The 16,221-nt window shown below is 39.5% G+C and overlaps 1 protein-coding gene and 1 long non-coding RNA gene across 4 annotated transcripts in view; one reads left to right on the forward strand and one right to left on the reverse strand.

The window, feature by feature from the left end:
- Nucleotides 1–2,550, forward strand: part of WAPL (WAPL cohesin release factor) — a 93,586-nt gene extending 91,036 nt beyond the window's left edge. For all 3 annotated transcript variants that reach the window (XM_010598255.3, XM_003418595.4, XM_023558568.2), the window contains exon 19: nucleotides 207–2,550. In XM_010598255.3, coding sequence (XP_010596557.1) covers nucleotides 207–272 — 66 coding nt within the window. In that variant the 3' untranslated portion in view covers nucleotides 273–2,550. The remainder of the gene's footprint in view (nucleotides 1–206) is intronic.
- Nucleotides 2,551–6,622: 4,072 nt separating this feature from the next.
- Nucleotides 6,623–16,221, reverse strand: part of LOC135232273 (uncharacterized) — a 29,915-nt gene continuing 20,316 nt past the window's right edge. Inside the window, exon 3 of the long non-coding RNA XR_010322800.1 lies at nucleotides 6,623–7,218. This is a non-coding gene — a long non-coding RNA (uncharacterized LOC135232273). The remainder of the gene's footprint in view (nucleotides 7,219–16,221) is intronic.

A 16,221-nucleotide genomic window follows, 5' to 3' on the forward strand; every position in this document is an offset into this window, starting at 1 on the left:
AGTGAACGAAAGCTAAAAGGAATTCTCTCTTAATTTTAATAGTTCTTTTTCTTCAAGGTCATTGTTACCTGTCGTGGCAAAATACGCTGATACTGTGTTATCAAAGCCACAGTTCAACCTTAATGTGCTTTGATTTGTAGTGTTCACTTTAGTAAATCTGAAAAAAATTGATTTGTTAAATATTAACTGTTATTTCCCATTTTCAGTGTGCTGTGGGAACCACAGGCCAGAAGTCTATCTCTAGAGTGATTGAATACTTGGAACATTGCTAGCTGCTTGACCTTTGCTTCAGGTACTCGGTAATGCCGGAGCTATCCGTAGACAAAGAAAAGTCATGAAAGAAGTTCTTCCTTGAAGATACACCAAGAACATTCGTCAGTATCATTCGTGTTTGGATTTTTAAAGCCACCGAATTCTACGTCATGCATTCTGCATTTGCTAAATGACAGTTACTACATCAATCTGCAGCTATCAAAAATGAGGGAAAGGTTCAGGCTGTTAACAGTTCCATGCAGTATTTGAATACGCTTCCTTGGGCAGAGTCGATCCCCTCCCCTGGTTTGCTTGCTTTGTCCTGGGCAAGTTTTACGGGGAGACTTTGTGCTGCTGTTAGTGCAACTGCTGTGTGTGTTGAGCCACTGTTGTCATGGCAGCCGGGCGCAGAGGCAGCTCAGCTACTGAGGTATCGGACGTTCTCAGGACGTTCTCGGCAACAGCTTCGTTCCTTTTCCAGGCTCATGTGCTTTTGCTTTTTTGTGGAATGATTCCAATCGTAAATAAAGCTTTTAATAATTTTGTGAATTTTTTTGGTGGTTGTTCCCTGAACTATTATCTATATTTAAAACTAGATGGAATCCAAAGACACAAGGGATTAATAGTATATTTTTTTATTCTTGATTAGGTTTGGGTTGTTGAACAATTTTTCACTTTTGAGACCATGACCACATTCGATTTCATACCATAATGTGTCATAGCTATAGGCACAAGAAAACAAGTTCGAGGAATAGAATTAAGATGATGTGCCCTGTTAAAGGATGAAGCGGAATAAACCCAGGGTAGTTTACACTTAACGCTAGGTCAGGTTTGGAGGGAAGACTCTTGTAGGTATATTTTCTAATATTCAGTACAATAAATGTACGGAAGCTAAAACACCAACGTGGAGTTGATGTTGCCAGATAACACACATATTCTTCTAAAGAGCGATAGGACCGACCGGTTGCATAGTGCAAAGCCTTAAATTGCTGGTTTAGAGCAGATCCTTCTTTTGTTCTGATTCCTAGTTCATAGAGCAGTGTGTTGTTTGGAAGACAGTTATGGAACACACAAAACACTTGATATGTTTCATTTCACAGCATAGCAAATTTTTCTCGTACTAATTATTGTTCAGACCACTGGTTATACACTATTTTCTTTTTTATTGTTTTGGCCTAAGTACAAGCTTTCCAGAGATTTGTTTCATTAACCCTTTTAAATACTTTGTAGGTAGTTACATCATGTTTCTTCATTGGATTTGTAAAACTTGAAGCCATAAAAATATTAGTTTGGTGTGTATTGGGGAAAATAGTTAAAAGTCTAATACCCACTTAGACTTTGTTATTTCCTTGTATAAAGTGACAAATCGGGGCTCTTGTATCAGTGCCAGCTGTAATGTTTTTTAATGCAGTGGCTGCCTTCTATTGTCTTCCTATTTTTGATAATGCAGATTGTTGAGAAATCTATAAGGAAGTAACTGATTCCAGGCAAATTGTTTTCTTCTTCCTCCTGTCCACCCCAACACACCCCCACCCCCCCCCATCACCTTTTAAGAACATAGTGTGCCAGTGTGACTTGGGAAAGATTATGAGATTGTATTTGCCCTGAGTATAAAAGCTACTTTAGCAAACTATTTTAAAAGCATATTGGTAAATGATATCCGTAAGATTAAGTTATCTAAATATATTTTGTTTAATGAAAAAATACATTGATATTTATTAATCATTGGATTTTAGAAAAGGAACAGATTTTTGGTAAAATTGAGGTGTGCCAGATGGTAAGGAATATTATAAAACATTTGGATGAGAACAATCAGGGCCAACTATTTTTTTTCTGTTACACTGGTAATCATTTGAGAATTGATTTACCTCAGTGTTTAACAGTTTTTTTTTTTTTTTTTTTTAATAACTAATTGTCAAGCACTGATAGAGATGCAGGTTTTGGTGTGGGGTTGGGGGAGATATCACCTCACAAACTGCAGTGCATTTGTGTGTTTTTAACCCTCAGAGAACTCTGCATTTTAGGGTACTTGAGGCTGACTTGCAAATTAATTAAAGTTTTAAAGTAACCTTTTTTTTCCATTGTAAATATTTCTGTAAATATTACCAATTGGAAATTAGAACAGTAGAGTACTTTTCTGAATCCAATCCTATTTTTATTTTCTACAGTATTTCTCAGCTGTGATCTTTGGAGCAAAAGCCAACGGCAGGAAAAAATAGTTTGTACCAGTTTCATGAAGTATGTCTTTGGGTTTTTGTAAATAATTTTAACTCAAATAAAATTGCTACTTTCAATACACACGTTGTCTTTAACATAGTCTATTGGACTGTTTGGAGGAAGAGCTCCCTCAAACTCGGCAAGGTGACTCTGCTGGGAACGAAAAACGCATCCGTTACGTGAACACGCACACAAAACTTTAAATGATATAAATCTTCTATTATGTACTTCATGTTTTTAATAAGACTTGTCTGATTATAATGTAAACTCTCAGCAGCTCAGGCTCATTAGGACCACCAGTTTTCCAGTTGTGTAATTATGCCCTTGGCATGTTTACTAAGTTGCATTAGGTCTTTTTGCCTGTGTATGTGACTCTAGACTTAATTGCTTTTGAATTTTTACAGCTGCCTTTTAGTTTTTCAGTTTCTTTCGTAGCCAGTAACATGCATTACCATAAACAGTCTCTTCAGCCTCTCCTCATCGCTTCTGACCTAGAGTGAAGGCATGCTCGTGGGAGTTGTCGCCTACTCTCCCCACTTACATACACAGACAACAGAGAGTTTAAAAGAGTGCTATATGGATGCAGACTATGTAGATAGAAAGATCTCAATCACGTGCATAAATTTTGAACCTGAGATCTGACATCAGCAGGCCCCTGAGGTAACTCTTTTATCCTGTTTTCTCAATGGGAAATGGGGATTTTATTAGTACCTGCTGCAGGGTTATGAAGATTAAGACAGTGATGCATTGGCAGTGCTTCAAACTAGTGAGGTCTTGATAAATTGTAGGTTTTACCAGACAATTCTGCTTTCAGTCTGTAGAATGCTGTGACTCCTGAGGTCCTCTGGAATGATGCTTCTTAATGCTGAGATCATTGGGGGTTTGGGTTACTTAAATAGCATGTCTCTCTAAAAGTGGCATTCCAAAATTGGTCTTGTCAATACCTTGGTAGCTAACTAATAATTAAACAGGGAAATGGAACAGACTTTAGTGGCTCATTAAATGTTTCAAACATGTCTTTCAGGTTTTATATTAAAGAACTGAGAGAGTTTGCACAATTCACTGTCAGTAGTTTGACATTGGATACATAGATTAGTAACTTCATGTAGAAATTCTTTACACGGAGCAAAGAATTGGGATAAACACCACTGAGTGTTTTCCTCAAACCTTTTTTTGTGTGCAATTTTTAGTAACTCCAAACGCCAGGGACTACGTGAAGGAGTCAAAACAAAACCAAATCTTTATACTACCTAGTTTTGAGTTGTCTAAAAGGACCTATTTACTAACCAAAATTGTTTCACAGAGGGTGTGCATAAATGGGACTGTACTGCTGCAGGGTTTGTAATAGTAATGTAAGTGGACTAAACACTCCCAATTAGAAGGTAGATACAGTTGAACAATAACAAACCAAGAAACACATTAAATGCAAATACACAAATAGTTTGAAAGTAAAAGAGTGGGAAAAGTTACAACCTGCAAACACTAGTAATAAGAAAGTTGGAGTGGCTTATATTAATATTTAAAATACACTTTAAGAGAAGAAATGTTACCAGATCTAAAAAGAGTCATGATTAGGAGGAGTCTAGTCAGGAAGAAGTAACTTTAAATGTCTGGGTACCTAAGAATAGAGCTTCAAAGTACACGTAGCAAGAACTAAAAAGAAAAAAACAAGTAGACAAAGTCATAGCCATAGGTTGATACTTAACACCCCCTCAGAAAAAAAGAGAAAATGACAGTATCAACTACCTTGGCCTTAATGATATTTATAGAATATTGCACTAAAGTTTTTTAATCACGTGAAACGTTCACCAGGGTAGACCATGTGATGAGCCGTATATAATAAGTCTCAGTAAATTTCACAAGGAATTAAATTGGAAATCAATAACTACACTATCTAGAACACCCCAATATTTGAAAATTAAAAAGAGTTGAAGAGAAAGTTACAAGGGAAATTAGTAAATATTTTGAACTGAATGATAGTGAAAATATGTCAAAATTTGTGGGACATAGTGTTTAGAGGAAAATGCATAGCTTAAAATGCTTATATTAGGAAGGAGTTGCCGTTGCCATCGAGTCAGTTTCAACTCAGTGACTCTATAGGACAGAATAGAACTGTCCAGCGGGTTTCCAAGGAGCAGCTGGTGGATTTGAACTGCTGACCTTTTGGTAAGCAGCCAAACCCTTCACTGTGCCACCAGGGCTTCTACTAGAAAGGAAGAAGGTCTTAAAAATGAATAATCGTAATTCCTTCCTCAAGAAGTCAGGAAAAGATGAGCCATTAAATCCAAAGTAAGTTGAAGGAAGAAAATAAGAGCAGAAATTGATGAAATAAAAAGCAATAGAGAAAGTTCACCAAAGCCAAAAGTTGGTACTTTGAAAAAAATAAAATGGATAAACATTTAGCAAGGCTAATAAAAATTACCAATGTCAGGAATGAAAGATGAAGTGTCATTACTGATCCTACAGACATAAGAGGATAATAAAAATACCATGAACAACTTAAAGCCAATAAGTTTTACAACTTGAGTGAATTGGACAAATAACCTGGAAAATAAAACTTAACCAAAACTTAGGAAAGAGGAAATCTGATTAGTCCTAGAACTATAAAGAGCAACTGAATTTTCTTTTCCACAATAAAAATCCTTTTTCCAGATTTCACTGGAATATGTAAGGAAGAATTAGTATCATTTTTACATAAGCTGATCAGAAAGTAGGACTACTTCCCAAGTCACTGTATCAGATTTACCTAATCTCAATACAGAAGGCAGATAAAGATACCACAAGAAAACAGACCATTTCATAGACGTATAAAATATTTAGCAAAATATTAGAAAATCAAATCCATTAATATATAGAAATTATGACCATTGTGACCAAGTGGGGTTTATGTGATGAGTACAAGATTGGTTTAACATAAAAAATCAATGTGATCAACTACATTAAAAAAGGACTGAAGCTATGTGATGATCTGTTTAGATACAGGAAAAAAAGAAAAATGCCATCCATGATCAAACACACACCAAACCTCAGAAAACTAGAAACTGATGGGAACAACCTTCATTAGATAAAGAGCATGTATGGAAAAGGTTATAACTAATATAATTTATAGTAAGTCACTGAATACTTGCCTCCTAAGATAAAGAACAAGAGAGATGGCCACTCTGACCACTTCTATAATTTTTTAAAATTATATTTTAAATAGAATCCACAAGCTAATTCTAAAATTTACATGGAAATGCAAATGATCTAAAATAGTAATAACCTTGAAGAATAACAGCAGAAGGATGTATACTATTGAACTTCAAGTTTACTATAAAGCTGCAGTAATCAAGACCATGTGATGGTATTGCCATAAGAATAAATAGATCAATGCAACAAAGACAGAGCCTAGAAATAGAGCCACATGTATATGGTGAGCTGATATTTGGCAGAGTCACCAATTTGATGAAGTATTTTAAACATGGTTCTGAAACAACCAAATATCAATATGGAAAAAAACCCTTTCATGCCATATACAAAAATTAGTCGTAGATGGATTGTAGATCTAATTGTAAAAGGAAAACCATAAAGCGTTTAGAAAAACTCAGGGGAGAATAATACCTTCATGACTTGGGACAGAAAATCAATAAACAAAAGAAAAAAAGGTTTAATTAGAGTTTATCAAAGTAAAAAACATGTTCATTAACAGGCTATTAAGAAAATGAAAAGGCAAGCCAGAGACTGGGAAAAAATAGTCACACATCATATGTTTGACAGAGGACTTGTATCTAGAATATATAAAGAACCCCTATAACTCAATAATAAGCAAACGACCCAATTAAAAAGACGTGAGCCGGTAGGTCACAAAAGATACACTAATAACTATTAAGCACAGGAAGAAATAACGCATTCTCAGTCAACATGGAAATGCAAATTAAATTTTCATTGAGATACTACTATATACTCTAGAATGGCCAGAATTCAAAAGATGGCAACACCAAATGTTGGGTGATTGGTGGGAATGTAAAATCCTAAAAGCATTTGGGAAGTTTTGGCAATTTCTCTAGTTAAAGACACACCTGACCGCCCTTTGAACCTGCAATTCCACTTGCTCCAAGAGACATTGAAACATTCCACAGAAAAACTTGTAAAAATATATATAGTTTTATTAACAACAGCCAAACGCTAAAAACAACCTATTATGGATTGAATTAGCCCAAGGAAAGTAATACACAGCCTACATGTCCACCAACAGACAATGGATAAACAAGTTGCAATATATTTATACAATAGAATACTACTTAGCAATAAAGAGGAATGAACTACTCTGTCAATCAACAAAATGGATAAATCCCACAATTCTGAGTGGAGGAAGTTGAACACAAAAGTATACATATATGAATCAATTTATACAAAAGCATAGAAGAGGCGAGACTATCCAAAGTCATGGGATGCAGCAAAAACCATTTTGGAGGGGAATGTTGGGTCTTAAATGCTTATATTTGAGAAACAGAATGGCTGAAAATTTTAAAGTACTAAGTGTTTATTTCTAGGAGATAGAACAAGAGCAATAAAAAAGACTTTTAATAAGTAGAAGGAAGAAGCCAAGCCAAAAACCAAAACCCACTACAATTAAGTGGATCCCAACTCACAGTCACCCTCTGGGACAGAGTAGAACCACCGTAGGGTTTCCAAGGAGTGGCTGCTGGATGTAAACTGCTGGCCTTTTGGTTAGCAGCCGAGCTCTTAGCCACCATGCCACCAGGGCTCCTGCAGGAAGAAAGTGATAGAAATAAACATTTTGGCCATTCACAAATTGTGTCCAGTAGCTTTTTAAAAAGATAATATGATGTGTCCTAACTGGAATTACTACAGGAATGCAATGATAATACTAGCAAAAATAAAGTTAATTCACTACATTAATAGATGAAAGGAGGAAAACCAAGGAATATGACGGATATATTTTAAAAAGCATTTCATTCAAATAGTATGAAAAGGCATGCTCAAAATAAAATGAACGACTGAGAGAAAAGTTATTATTTAAAGATATAAATAAAACAAAGATATTCAAAGAAAAACTCTTAGCAAACCAGAAAGAGAAGGGCAGTTTCTCGAAATGATTGAAGGTGTCTGTTAAAAACCTGCAGAAATTTCATTTTCAGTAGTGAAATGTTGGAAGTATTTACTTCGTAATCAGGAACAAAACAAATATTTCCAGGGTTGCTATTTTTATTCAATGTTATACCCGAGGTCCTGGCTAGTGTGGCAAGACAAGACGACTATGAAAGGAAGGAAGAAAACCTGCAACTTTTTGCAGATGATATGACTGTCTACACAGAAAATCCAAACAAATCCACAGATAATTCATTAGAAATGTAAAGATAGTATAGCAATATTGCTAGTCATAAGCTCAAAAAACAAAAGAACAAGCAAGAACCAACAAGCCAATTTTTGCTACTGTAATGCTTTGCTATGTAATTCAGACCAGCCATTCTGTGAAAAACAATGAATGAATGAAAAGATGCTCAATACCATTTAAAAAAAAACAAAAAACAAAAAACCAAACCTGTTGCCGTCAAACCGATTCTGACTCATAGCGACCCTGTAGGACAGAGTAGAACTGCCCCATAGAGTTTCCAAGGAGCGCCTGGTGGATTCAAACCGCAGACTTTTTGGTTAGCAGCCGTAGCGCTTAACCACTATGCTACCGAAATACGAATCAAAACCACAATGAGAGATCACTTCACACCCACTAGGATGACTATTATTAAACAACAATGACGAAAACAGAAAATAACAAGTGTTAGTGAGAACGTGGAGAAATTGGAACTCTTGTTCACTGCTGGTGGGAATGTAAAATGGTACAACTGCTATGGAAAACAGTCCGATGAAGCCGTAATTCCACTCCTAGGTACACACCTCAAAGACTTGAAAGCAGGAACTCAAACAGATACTTGTACATAAAGGCTCCTAGTAGTAGTATTCACAATAGCCAAAAGGTGGAAATAATCCAAATGTCCATCAGCATATGAACAGTGAACAAATGTAGTATATACAGACAATAGAGTAGTATGCAGCCATAAAAAGAAAAAAATTATTGTGCTTTCGGTGAAAGTTTACAGCCCAAGTTAGTTTTTCATTCAAAAATTTATATACATATTGTTTTGTGACATTGGTTGCAATCCCCACAATGTGACAGCACTCTCTCCCTTTCCACCCGGGGTTCCTTGTGTCCATTCGTCCAGTTTTCCTGTCCCTTCCTGCCTTCTCTTTTGGGCAGGATTTGCCCATTTGGTCTCTTACATTTGAAGTAAGCAGTTCCTTACATGTGTTATTGTTTGTTTTATAGGCCTGTCTAATCATTGTCTGGAAACCCTGGTGGCATAGTGGCTGCTAACCAAGAGGTCAGCAGTTCGAACCCACCAGGCACTCCTTGGAAACTCTATGGGGTAATTCTACTCTGTCCTATAGGGCTGCTATGAGTCAGAATCAACTCCACGGCACTGGGTGGGTGAATCATTGTCTGAAAAGTGAGCTACAGGAGTGGCTTCAGTTCTGAGTTAGTATAGTGTCCAGGGGCCACAGTCTCAGGTGTTTCTCCAGTCTGTGTCAGGCCAGTAAGTCTGGTCTTTTTTTTGTGAATTTGGATTTGTTCTACACTTTTCTCCCGCTCTGTCTGGGATCTTCTATTGTGATCCATGTCAGAGCCATCACATAAATAGACATAGGCACACCCATGTTCATTGCAGCACTATTCACAAGAGCAAAAAGACAGAAAGAACCTAAATGCCCATCAAAAGATGAATGGATAAACGAATTGTGGTACATACAGACAATGGTATACTATGGAACGATAAAGAACAATGATGAATCTGTGAACCATCTCACAACACAGATAAACCCGGAGGGCATTATGCTGAAATAAGTCAATCATGGAAGGACAAATACTGTATGAGACCACTACTATAAAAACTCAAGAAAAGGTTTACACACAGAAAAAAACAGTCTTTGATGGTTAAGAGGGTGGGGAGGGGAAGTCACTAAGTAGATAGTGGACAAGTGTCAACTTTGGTGAAGGGGAAATCAACATACAATATAGGGAAAGTCAGTACAACTTGACCAAGGCAAAGTCATAGAAGTTTCCTAAAAACCCATAGAAGTTTCCTAGACACATCCAAACACTTCGAGGGGCCAAGTTGCTGGGGGTGAGGGCTGGGGACCATGTTCTCGAGGATATCTAGGTCAATTGGCCCAAAAGTTCATAAAGAAAATGTTCTACAACCTACTTTGGTGAGTAGCCTCTGGGGTCTTAAAAGCTTGTGGGCAATCATCTAAGATACATCTATTGGTCCCATCCCATCCAGAACAAACAAGAATGAAGAAACAAAAGACAGAAGGAAAATATTAGCACAAAAGACTAACGGACCACACGAACCATAGCCTCAACCAGCCTGAATCCAGAGCTAGATGGTGCCCAGCTACCACCACCGACCACTCTGACACGGATCACAATAGAAAAGAAATGAAATTCTGGTACATGCTACAACATTGAAGACATTATGCTAAGTGAAATATTCCAGACTCAAGGACAGGGAGTGGGGGAGGGATAATGGAGAGTTATTGCTAATGGATATAGTATTCTGTTCGGGATGATAAAAAAGATCTGGAAATAAATAGTAGTGATGGCTACACAACATTGTGAATGTACTTACTGCAACACCATTGTACACTCAAATATGGTTAAAATGACAAATCTTATGTATATTTTGTCACGATAAAACAAGAACAGCATTACGGAATTGGCAGGATAGTGAGACGTTACTTGCTCTAAATATGGAAGATGAGACGAAACAACCCAGCACTTGTAGCCACCTTGACCCTGAGGGATTCATTGATCCACGAGAAATAGCAGTGAAACTATAAGGTAAAAACCATTACTGGACATAAAGGTTATCATTTCCTAATGGTAAAATAAGAGCCCTGGTGGAGCAATGCTAACCTTGAAGTTAGTTGGCGGTTTGAACCCATCCAGCCACTCTTTGGGAGAAAGACTAGGAGTATATATCAAAAAAATAAAATAAAATCAAGGTGTATATAAATTTTTGTATGAGAGACTGGCTTCATTTGTAAACTTTCACTTAAAGCACAATAAAAATTAATAAAAAAAATAAAAAACCTGTGTATAAGGACATGATGGAAACTTGACCACTATTTGCTGAGAAACAAGATTCTTCGGCAGGAGAAACCCGGAGTGGGGGCACGTGGTGCAATGGGACCACTTTTGTGTGGTCTTTCTCACCTTGGTCTTGTAACTCCCACCCAAGTGACTGGGCAGGACTGTGGCCCACCAAAGGGATTGGTCAATCTTGCCATCCTGCTGGGTTTGAGATGAGCCATCCCAGGGGTGGGAGAGGGAGGACCCACCACCACCAAGGAAGAACAGCCAAGAGCAGAGTGTGTCCCTTGGAGCTGGGCTCCCTGTGCTGAGGAGCCCCTGGAACCAGGAGAAAGAGAGAGAGAGCTGTAACACTGAAGGTGGCATAAAGCAGTGGCAGAGATGCAGCAGCGGAAGCTGGCAGCCCAAGAGGCTCTCCTGATGGAAGAACTGTATCCTGAGTGTTCCTGAGCCTGAATTTTAACTGTTATTATCCATAATAAGCCCAATAATCGTGGGTACTGTCTGTGAGTTCTGTGTGGCCATTGCAATGAATTATTGAACCCGCAGAGAAGTAGAGAGTGTCGTGGAAGGGACGGTTGGTGTCAGAATTGGCAAAGATGGCGGAGAGAAGAGGCATGTCTGACGTATGACTCATAGGAATCAACCTGGAGCTGTTGGTCTTGACTCTCCTTCCTCCTTATGAAGTTGGAGGAGGTCAGACATGGCTCTTCCAGGCCGTTTTTACAGGTGGCACAAGCTCAAACCTTGCTCAGGAGAGCAGAGTTGAGGAAGATGCCATGGGACCACTAAGCTTTAAAAACCGCCCCTTTAGCTATTGAGAAAACCCTGGTGAGTAGTTGTTCAGAGCTACAGCTGCTAACCAAAAGGTCAGCAGTTTGAATCCACCAGGCGCTCCTTGGAAACCCTATGGAGCAGTTCTACTCTCCTGTAGGGTCTCTGTGTTGGAATTGACGGCAACGGGTTTGGTGGTTTGGGTTAGCTATTAATTAATACTGAATGACGACCTGACTGAAATCTTATACTTCTCTCAGAATGTGAATCCTAAGAATTTTTCCTGGGAGGATTCTTCTCACAACCACTGAATTTCTGACATGCAAAATTCGAGAGTTGGGCTCTGAACAGGACATGTGAGAGATGAACTGGAAGTCATTATTTTCCAGTAAAGTAATTGAGCTTTTTACTCTCCTAGTTACAAAAGTAACTGCTGGAATGTTTTTATGGTGATTTTTTAGAAGAATGATTGTAATATGACATTAAAATTGGCGCAGAGCCTAAGGTACATGGCTCCTAGCTTTTATCTGGGGATTTTTTTCCTTTACTGCAGCTGTTGAGGTTGGCAGAGACACTAACATTTCAAACCTCTAATAGGGTGCTGGGTGCTTTCCCACATCTGTTCTCTGATAGAATCTCCACAAAATGCCGGAAGGATGGGCGGTAATCCTATTTCTCAATGAAATAAATTGAGGCTCTGAGAGATTAATTACCTGAGGTCATGCAGGGACAGAGTCGGGGTTAAATTCCAAGTCACCTGATTCCAAAGGCAGGGTGATGCCACAACCACAAGCCATCTTGCTAGGCAACCTCTCGTCATGTCCTCAGTACTTGGTTCCTGCGTCTTTCTCTTGCGTCGGTTTCTCCACCCATACTGAGTTTCTTGAGGGCAGGAATCACATCTTATTCACATCTGAATCCTCGAGGTCCTAACGAAGCTATCTTAAAATGACTTTTTTTTTTCTCTTGACCAATATCTAAATAAATGCTGGCTTCTCCTACCAAGTAGAAAAACCATTTAAGGCTCTAAGGAAGAGAGTAGTTAGATAAAAGCAGGAGGAATCCATTAGGGACATACGTAAGGAAGAAATAAAGCTGATAGGATACCTGCTCAGTTCGAATGTTTTGGAAAGCAATTTATGTGTCAGTTGGCAATTTGGGATGAATTAGAGATAGATACTTAGAAAAATAAGAGAACTATTAACTTTGCGGTAACAAAGTTGTACAAGAAATGTAATCATGTCGTAGTATATATGGCTCATATAGGAATAATATTTCCATAGTTGTGATACTGCATCTACCACCCAACTATCAGTTTGTTGTACTGTGGGGGCCTGCATGTTCCTATCATACTGGAAGCTATTCCACTGGTATTTCAAATACCAGCAGGGTTACCCATGGTCGACAGGTTTCTGCGAATCTTTCAGACCAAGACAGACTAGGAAGAAAGGCCTGGTGATCTCCTTCTGAAAAATTAATTAGCCAGTGAAAACCCTCTGGCTCACAGTAGAATACTGACTGATACAGTGCTGGAAGATGAGCCCCATAGGTTGGAGGGTACTGAAAATACACAGTGGTCACAACGATGGACCTGAGCATACCGACGATCGTGAAGACGCACAGGCCCAGCAATGAGGTCTTGTTCTGTTGTACACAGGGTCGTCATGAGCTGGGGCTGACTTAGCAGCGACTCGTAACAAGGTCACCAACAATGAAATAATGAATATTGATCTCGCCAAAACTTGTGAAACAGTTATACTGAAAGGGTAAGTAAGTCAAGGTGGCGGGGGCGGGGGGGATATTGTTTAGAAATATGAAGGTAACTGGGAGAAGAAACAGCTGAAAGAGCTGGAAGCGTTTGCCTCGGGGAAGCAGGGATCAGGGGTGACTTGGAGGACAGCCCAGGGCCCATTATTTGCATCGTCAGTCTTTTCACTGTCAAACTTTTGACTTTTTAAGGCGCAGACACATATAGCTCTGATGTAGACAAAACGAAGTTGTCACAGTAAACTGCGCGGCAACTGGGACTTAGCTCGGGGTGGAAACCACATCCTGAGTTTAACCTTTAGACCGTGGAGCCGCTTCTGAAGCACTGAAGCATGGATTCTTGCATGATTTGCCATGTGAAGCATGGTTACTAAACTGAAATAATGAAGAATAAACTTTCCAGTTTCCAGTTGTCCAGACTGTAGCTACCTAGCGTATCACAGAAAATAAAAAGGTACTAACCAAATATTACTTAAGCACATATTGCTCCTCCGGCTTTTCCTGATTGACGTTGCTGTCATTCAAGATGAAAATCTAAGCACGTGTCTCAGGAAAATAGCTCATCTGCACTAACCATTCACTACACACATGCCTGACGCCGGAGAAGCCACGTCTGACGTGTAACCTTCGGATCACTGAACAGTTTCTGAGATGGCAAGTATCAGCTACTGCGCAGTCTACCATGTCCAGCCAGAGTAATATTAAATACAGGATGTATTTTAGGGTGTCAGGAGTAAGTGACGTAGAGAATCTGCGTGCAAGCGAAAATAAAATGGAGTAAACTAACCCGTATCACTGAAGCACCGTTATTGTCCCAACTAGGTCACTGGGTGGCGCAAGCTGCTGGCTATCGGCTGCCAGCTTGAAGGTTGGCTTGTCCAACGCCCCATCCCCTTCGCGAAGGAAAGCCTTGACCACTGCTTCCATAAAGATGACAGCCAACAAAACCCTACGGAGCAGCTTTACTCTGTACACGGGGAGTCTCCATGAATTGGAATTGACTTGAGGGTAACAGGTTTGAGGTTTTTTTTTTTTTTTTTTAAATCCTTCCAACTATTTATTACCTGTCTTGCCACGCCAAACTAGGATGACATTTTGTGGCATGTTTTAATATTAGTTGCTAACATTTATTGAGCACCTAGAATGTGCCTGGCACAAACTTTGGTGTTTAAATCCTTTTTGTGCCCAGTGGTACATACAGTGACCATGAACTTTTTTGGTATCTGGGGTTTATTGGGAAGCTGCCGTACCACTGACAGGGCAAGCTGCCACATGGCAGGGGCCTTTATAACTGTTTGAAACCAAAGAAATGGGTGTGCATTGCAAATTACTGTTTTTACAGGGTATTTATTGTATGAGGTGTCTGAATTTTTTGGTAGAAAAACTAGAAATTTTGAAAATTTTATTTGTTACATGTTATGTACCAACAAAGTCCAGTGGGGTCTCTGGGGTATAATCAGTGGTACTTCATATGTACCACTATACACTTAGAGTAGAGCTGTGGGAGGGGGCAAGAAAAAAAAAAAAGCCGCACTGCACTACCAAAAATTCAGACACACTCGATGATTCAGCATGCTTCCATTAATGAAAACACATGGTATCAACAAAAAAATTCAAAGCAGAAAATAACTGGGTCACCAAAGGGTAATACTTCCAGAAGAGCTTCAGTTCTGGGGTTCCAGGTCTATCTCCTTGGAGAGTTCATAAGGTGTGAACAAGCTCCATTCTACCTAGTTTCTAAGGCAGTGTGAAGTTAAAAAACAAAACGAAACAAAAGCACACTGCCACCACCACCACCACCAACAAAGCTTTACTTTGGGCCTTGCCTGGATGTTAATGAGTTGCTTATGCTACAGCACATAACTTATACACATCAAATCAATACCATGGCATTTTAATCAAATCATCTACCTAGTAAAATGAGTTGACAGGGATGTAACATGCTCGGGGTAAGCCACAGGTTTGTTCAGGCTTGGGTGGTAGGAAAACGAACCACCCCTTTGCATGGGGCAGTGCCAGGCGGCACAGCACACAGGGCCTGGCACCTGAGGGTTGATCAGGTAGGTAAATGGGTTAGCTTTCTGGAGGGCTGGGCTGCTTCAGTTATCCAAACCTTCCCAACAGAAGCCAACATGTACTGAACACCTATTAGGAGCTAGGCACTGCGCTGAGGGCTTTATGTGCCCCGTCTTCTTAATCATCACCTCGACTCCGTGAACTAGGGCATTAAAAAAAAAAAACCCAGTGCCCCACATACTCCTCTTTTAATGAAAACACATGGTATCAACAAAAAAATTCAAAGCAGAAAATAACTGGGTCACCAAAGGGTAATACTTCCAGAAGTATTCCTAAGTTCCTCTGGAACTTAGGCCTAGTGAGGCCAAGAAACACAGGGGTAAGAGGCTAAATTAGTGCTTCAGTCCAGTTCTTCCAGCCTGTACCGTAACAGGGTGCCCCCTGCCTCTGGAAGCTGACAGCTCTCAAGGGCACAGAGACTTCCTGTCTGAGCACTGTGAGTGTTTCCTGAAATAATCTGCCAGGTTAGAAGGCTGATATGTTTGCTCCGGCAAGTCTTTGACATTTATTTCTGTTTTGCTTCACCTAATTGTGTATGGATGCTTTAGTTTTAGGAAGATCTATCCTGACTGAGCAGCCCTGGTGGTGCAGTGGTTAAGAGCTCGGCTGCTAACCAAAAGGTCAGCAGTTCGAATCCACCAGCTGCTTCTTGGAAACACTACAGGGCAGTTCTACCCTGTCCTATAGGGTTGCTGTGAGTTGGAATCGACTTGACGACAACGGGTTTGCTTTGGTATCCTGACTGAGAAACCTGGGAAGAAGCTGGGTGTAGTTGGAAACAGATTTGTTGCTGTGGTTAGCAGCCATGAGTTAGCTCCCGACTCATGGTGACTGCATGCAGTACAGGGTAGAACTGCACCACGGCCTTATTTCAGCTGTGATCTTCACAGAGTCCACGGATGGTGCAAATGGTTAAGTGCTCAACTACGAGCTGGAAGGTTGGTGGTCCGAACCCACCCAGAGGCCCCTTGGAGGACAGG

This window comes from Loxodonta africana, chromosome 8 (genome assembly GCF_030014295.1).
Source record: "Loxodonta africana isolate mLoxAfr1 chromosome 8, mLoxAfr1.hap2, whole genome shotgun sequence".
In the NCBI taxonomy this organism is placed as follows: domain Eukaryota; kingdom Metazoa; phylum Chordata; class Mammalia; order Proboscidea; family Elephantidae; genus Loxodonta; species Loxodonta africana.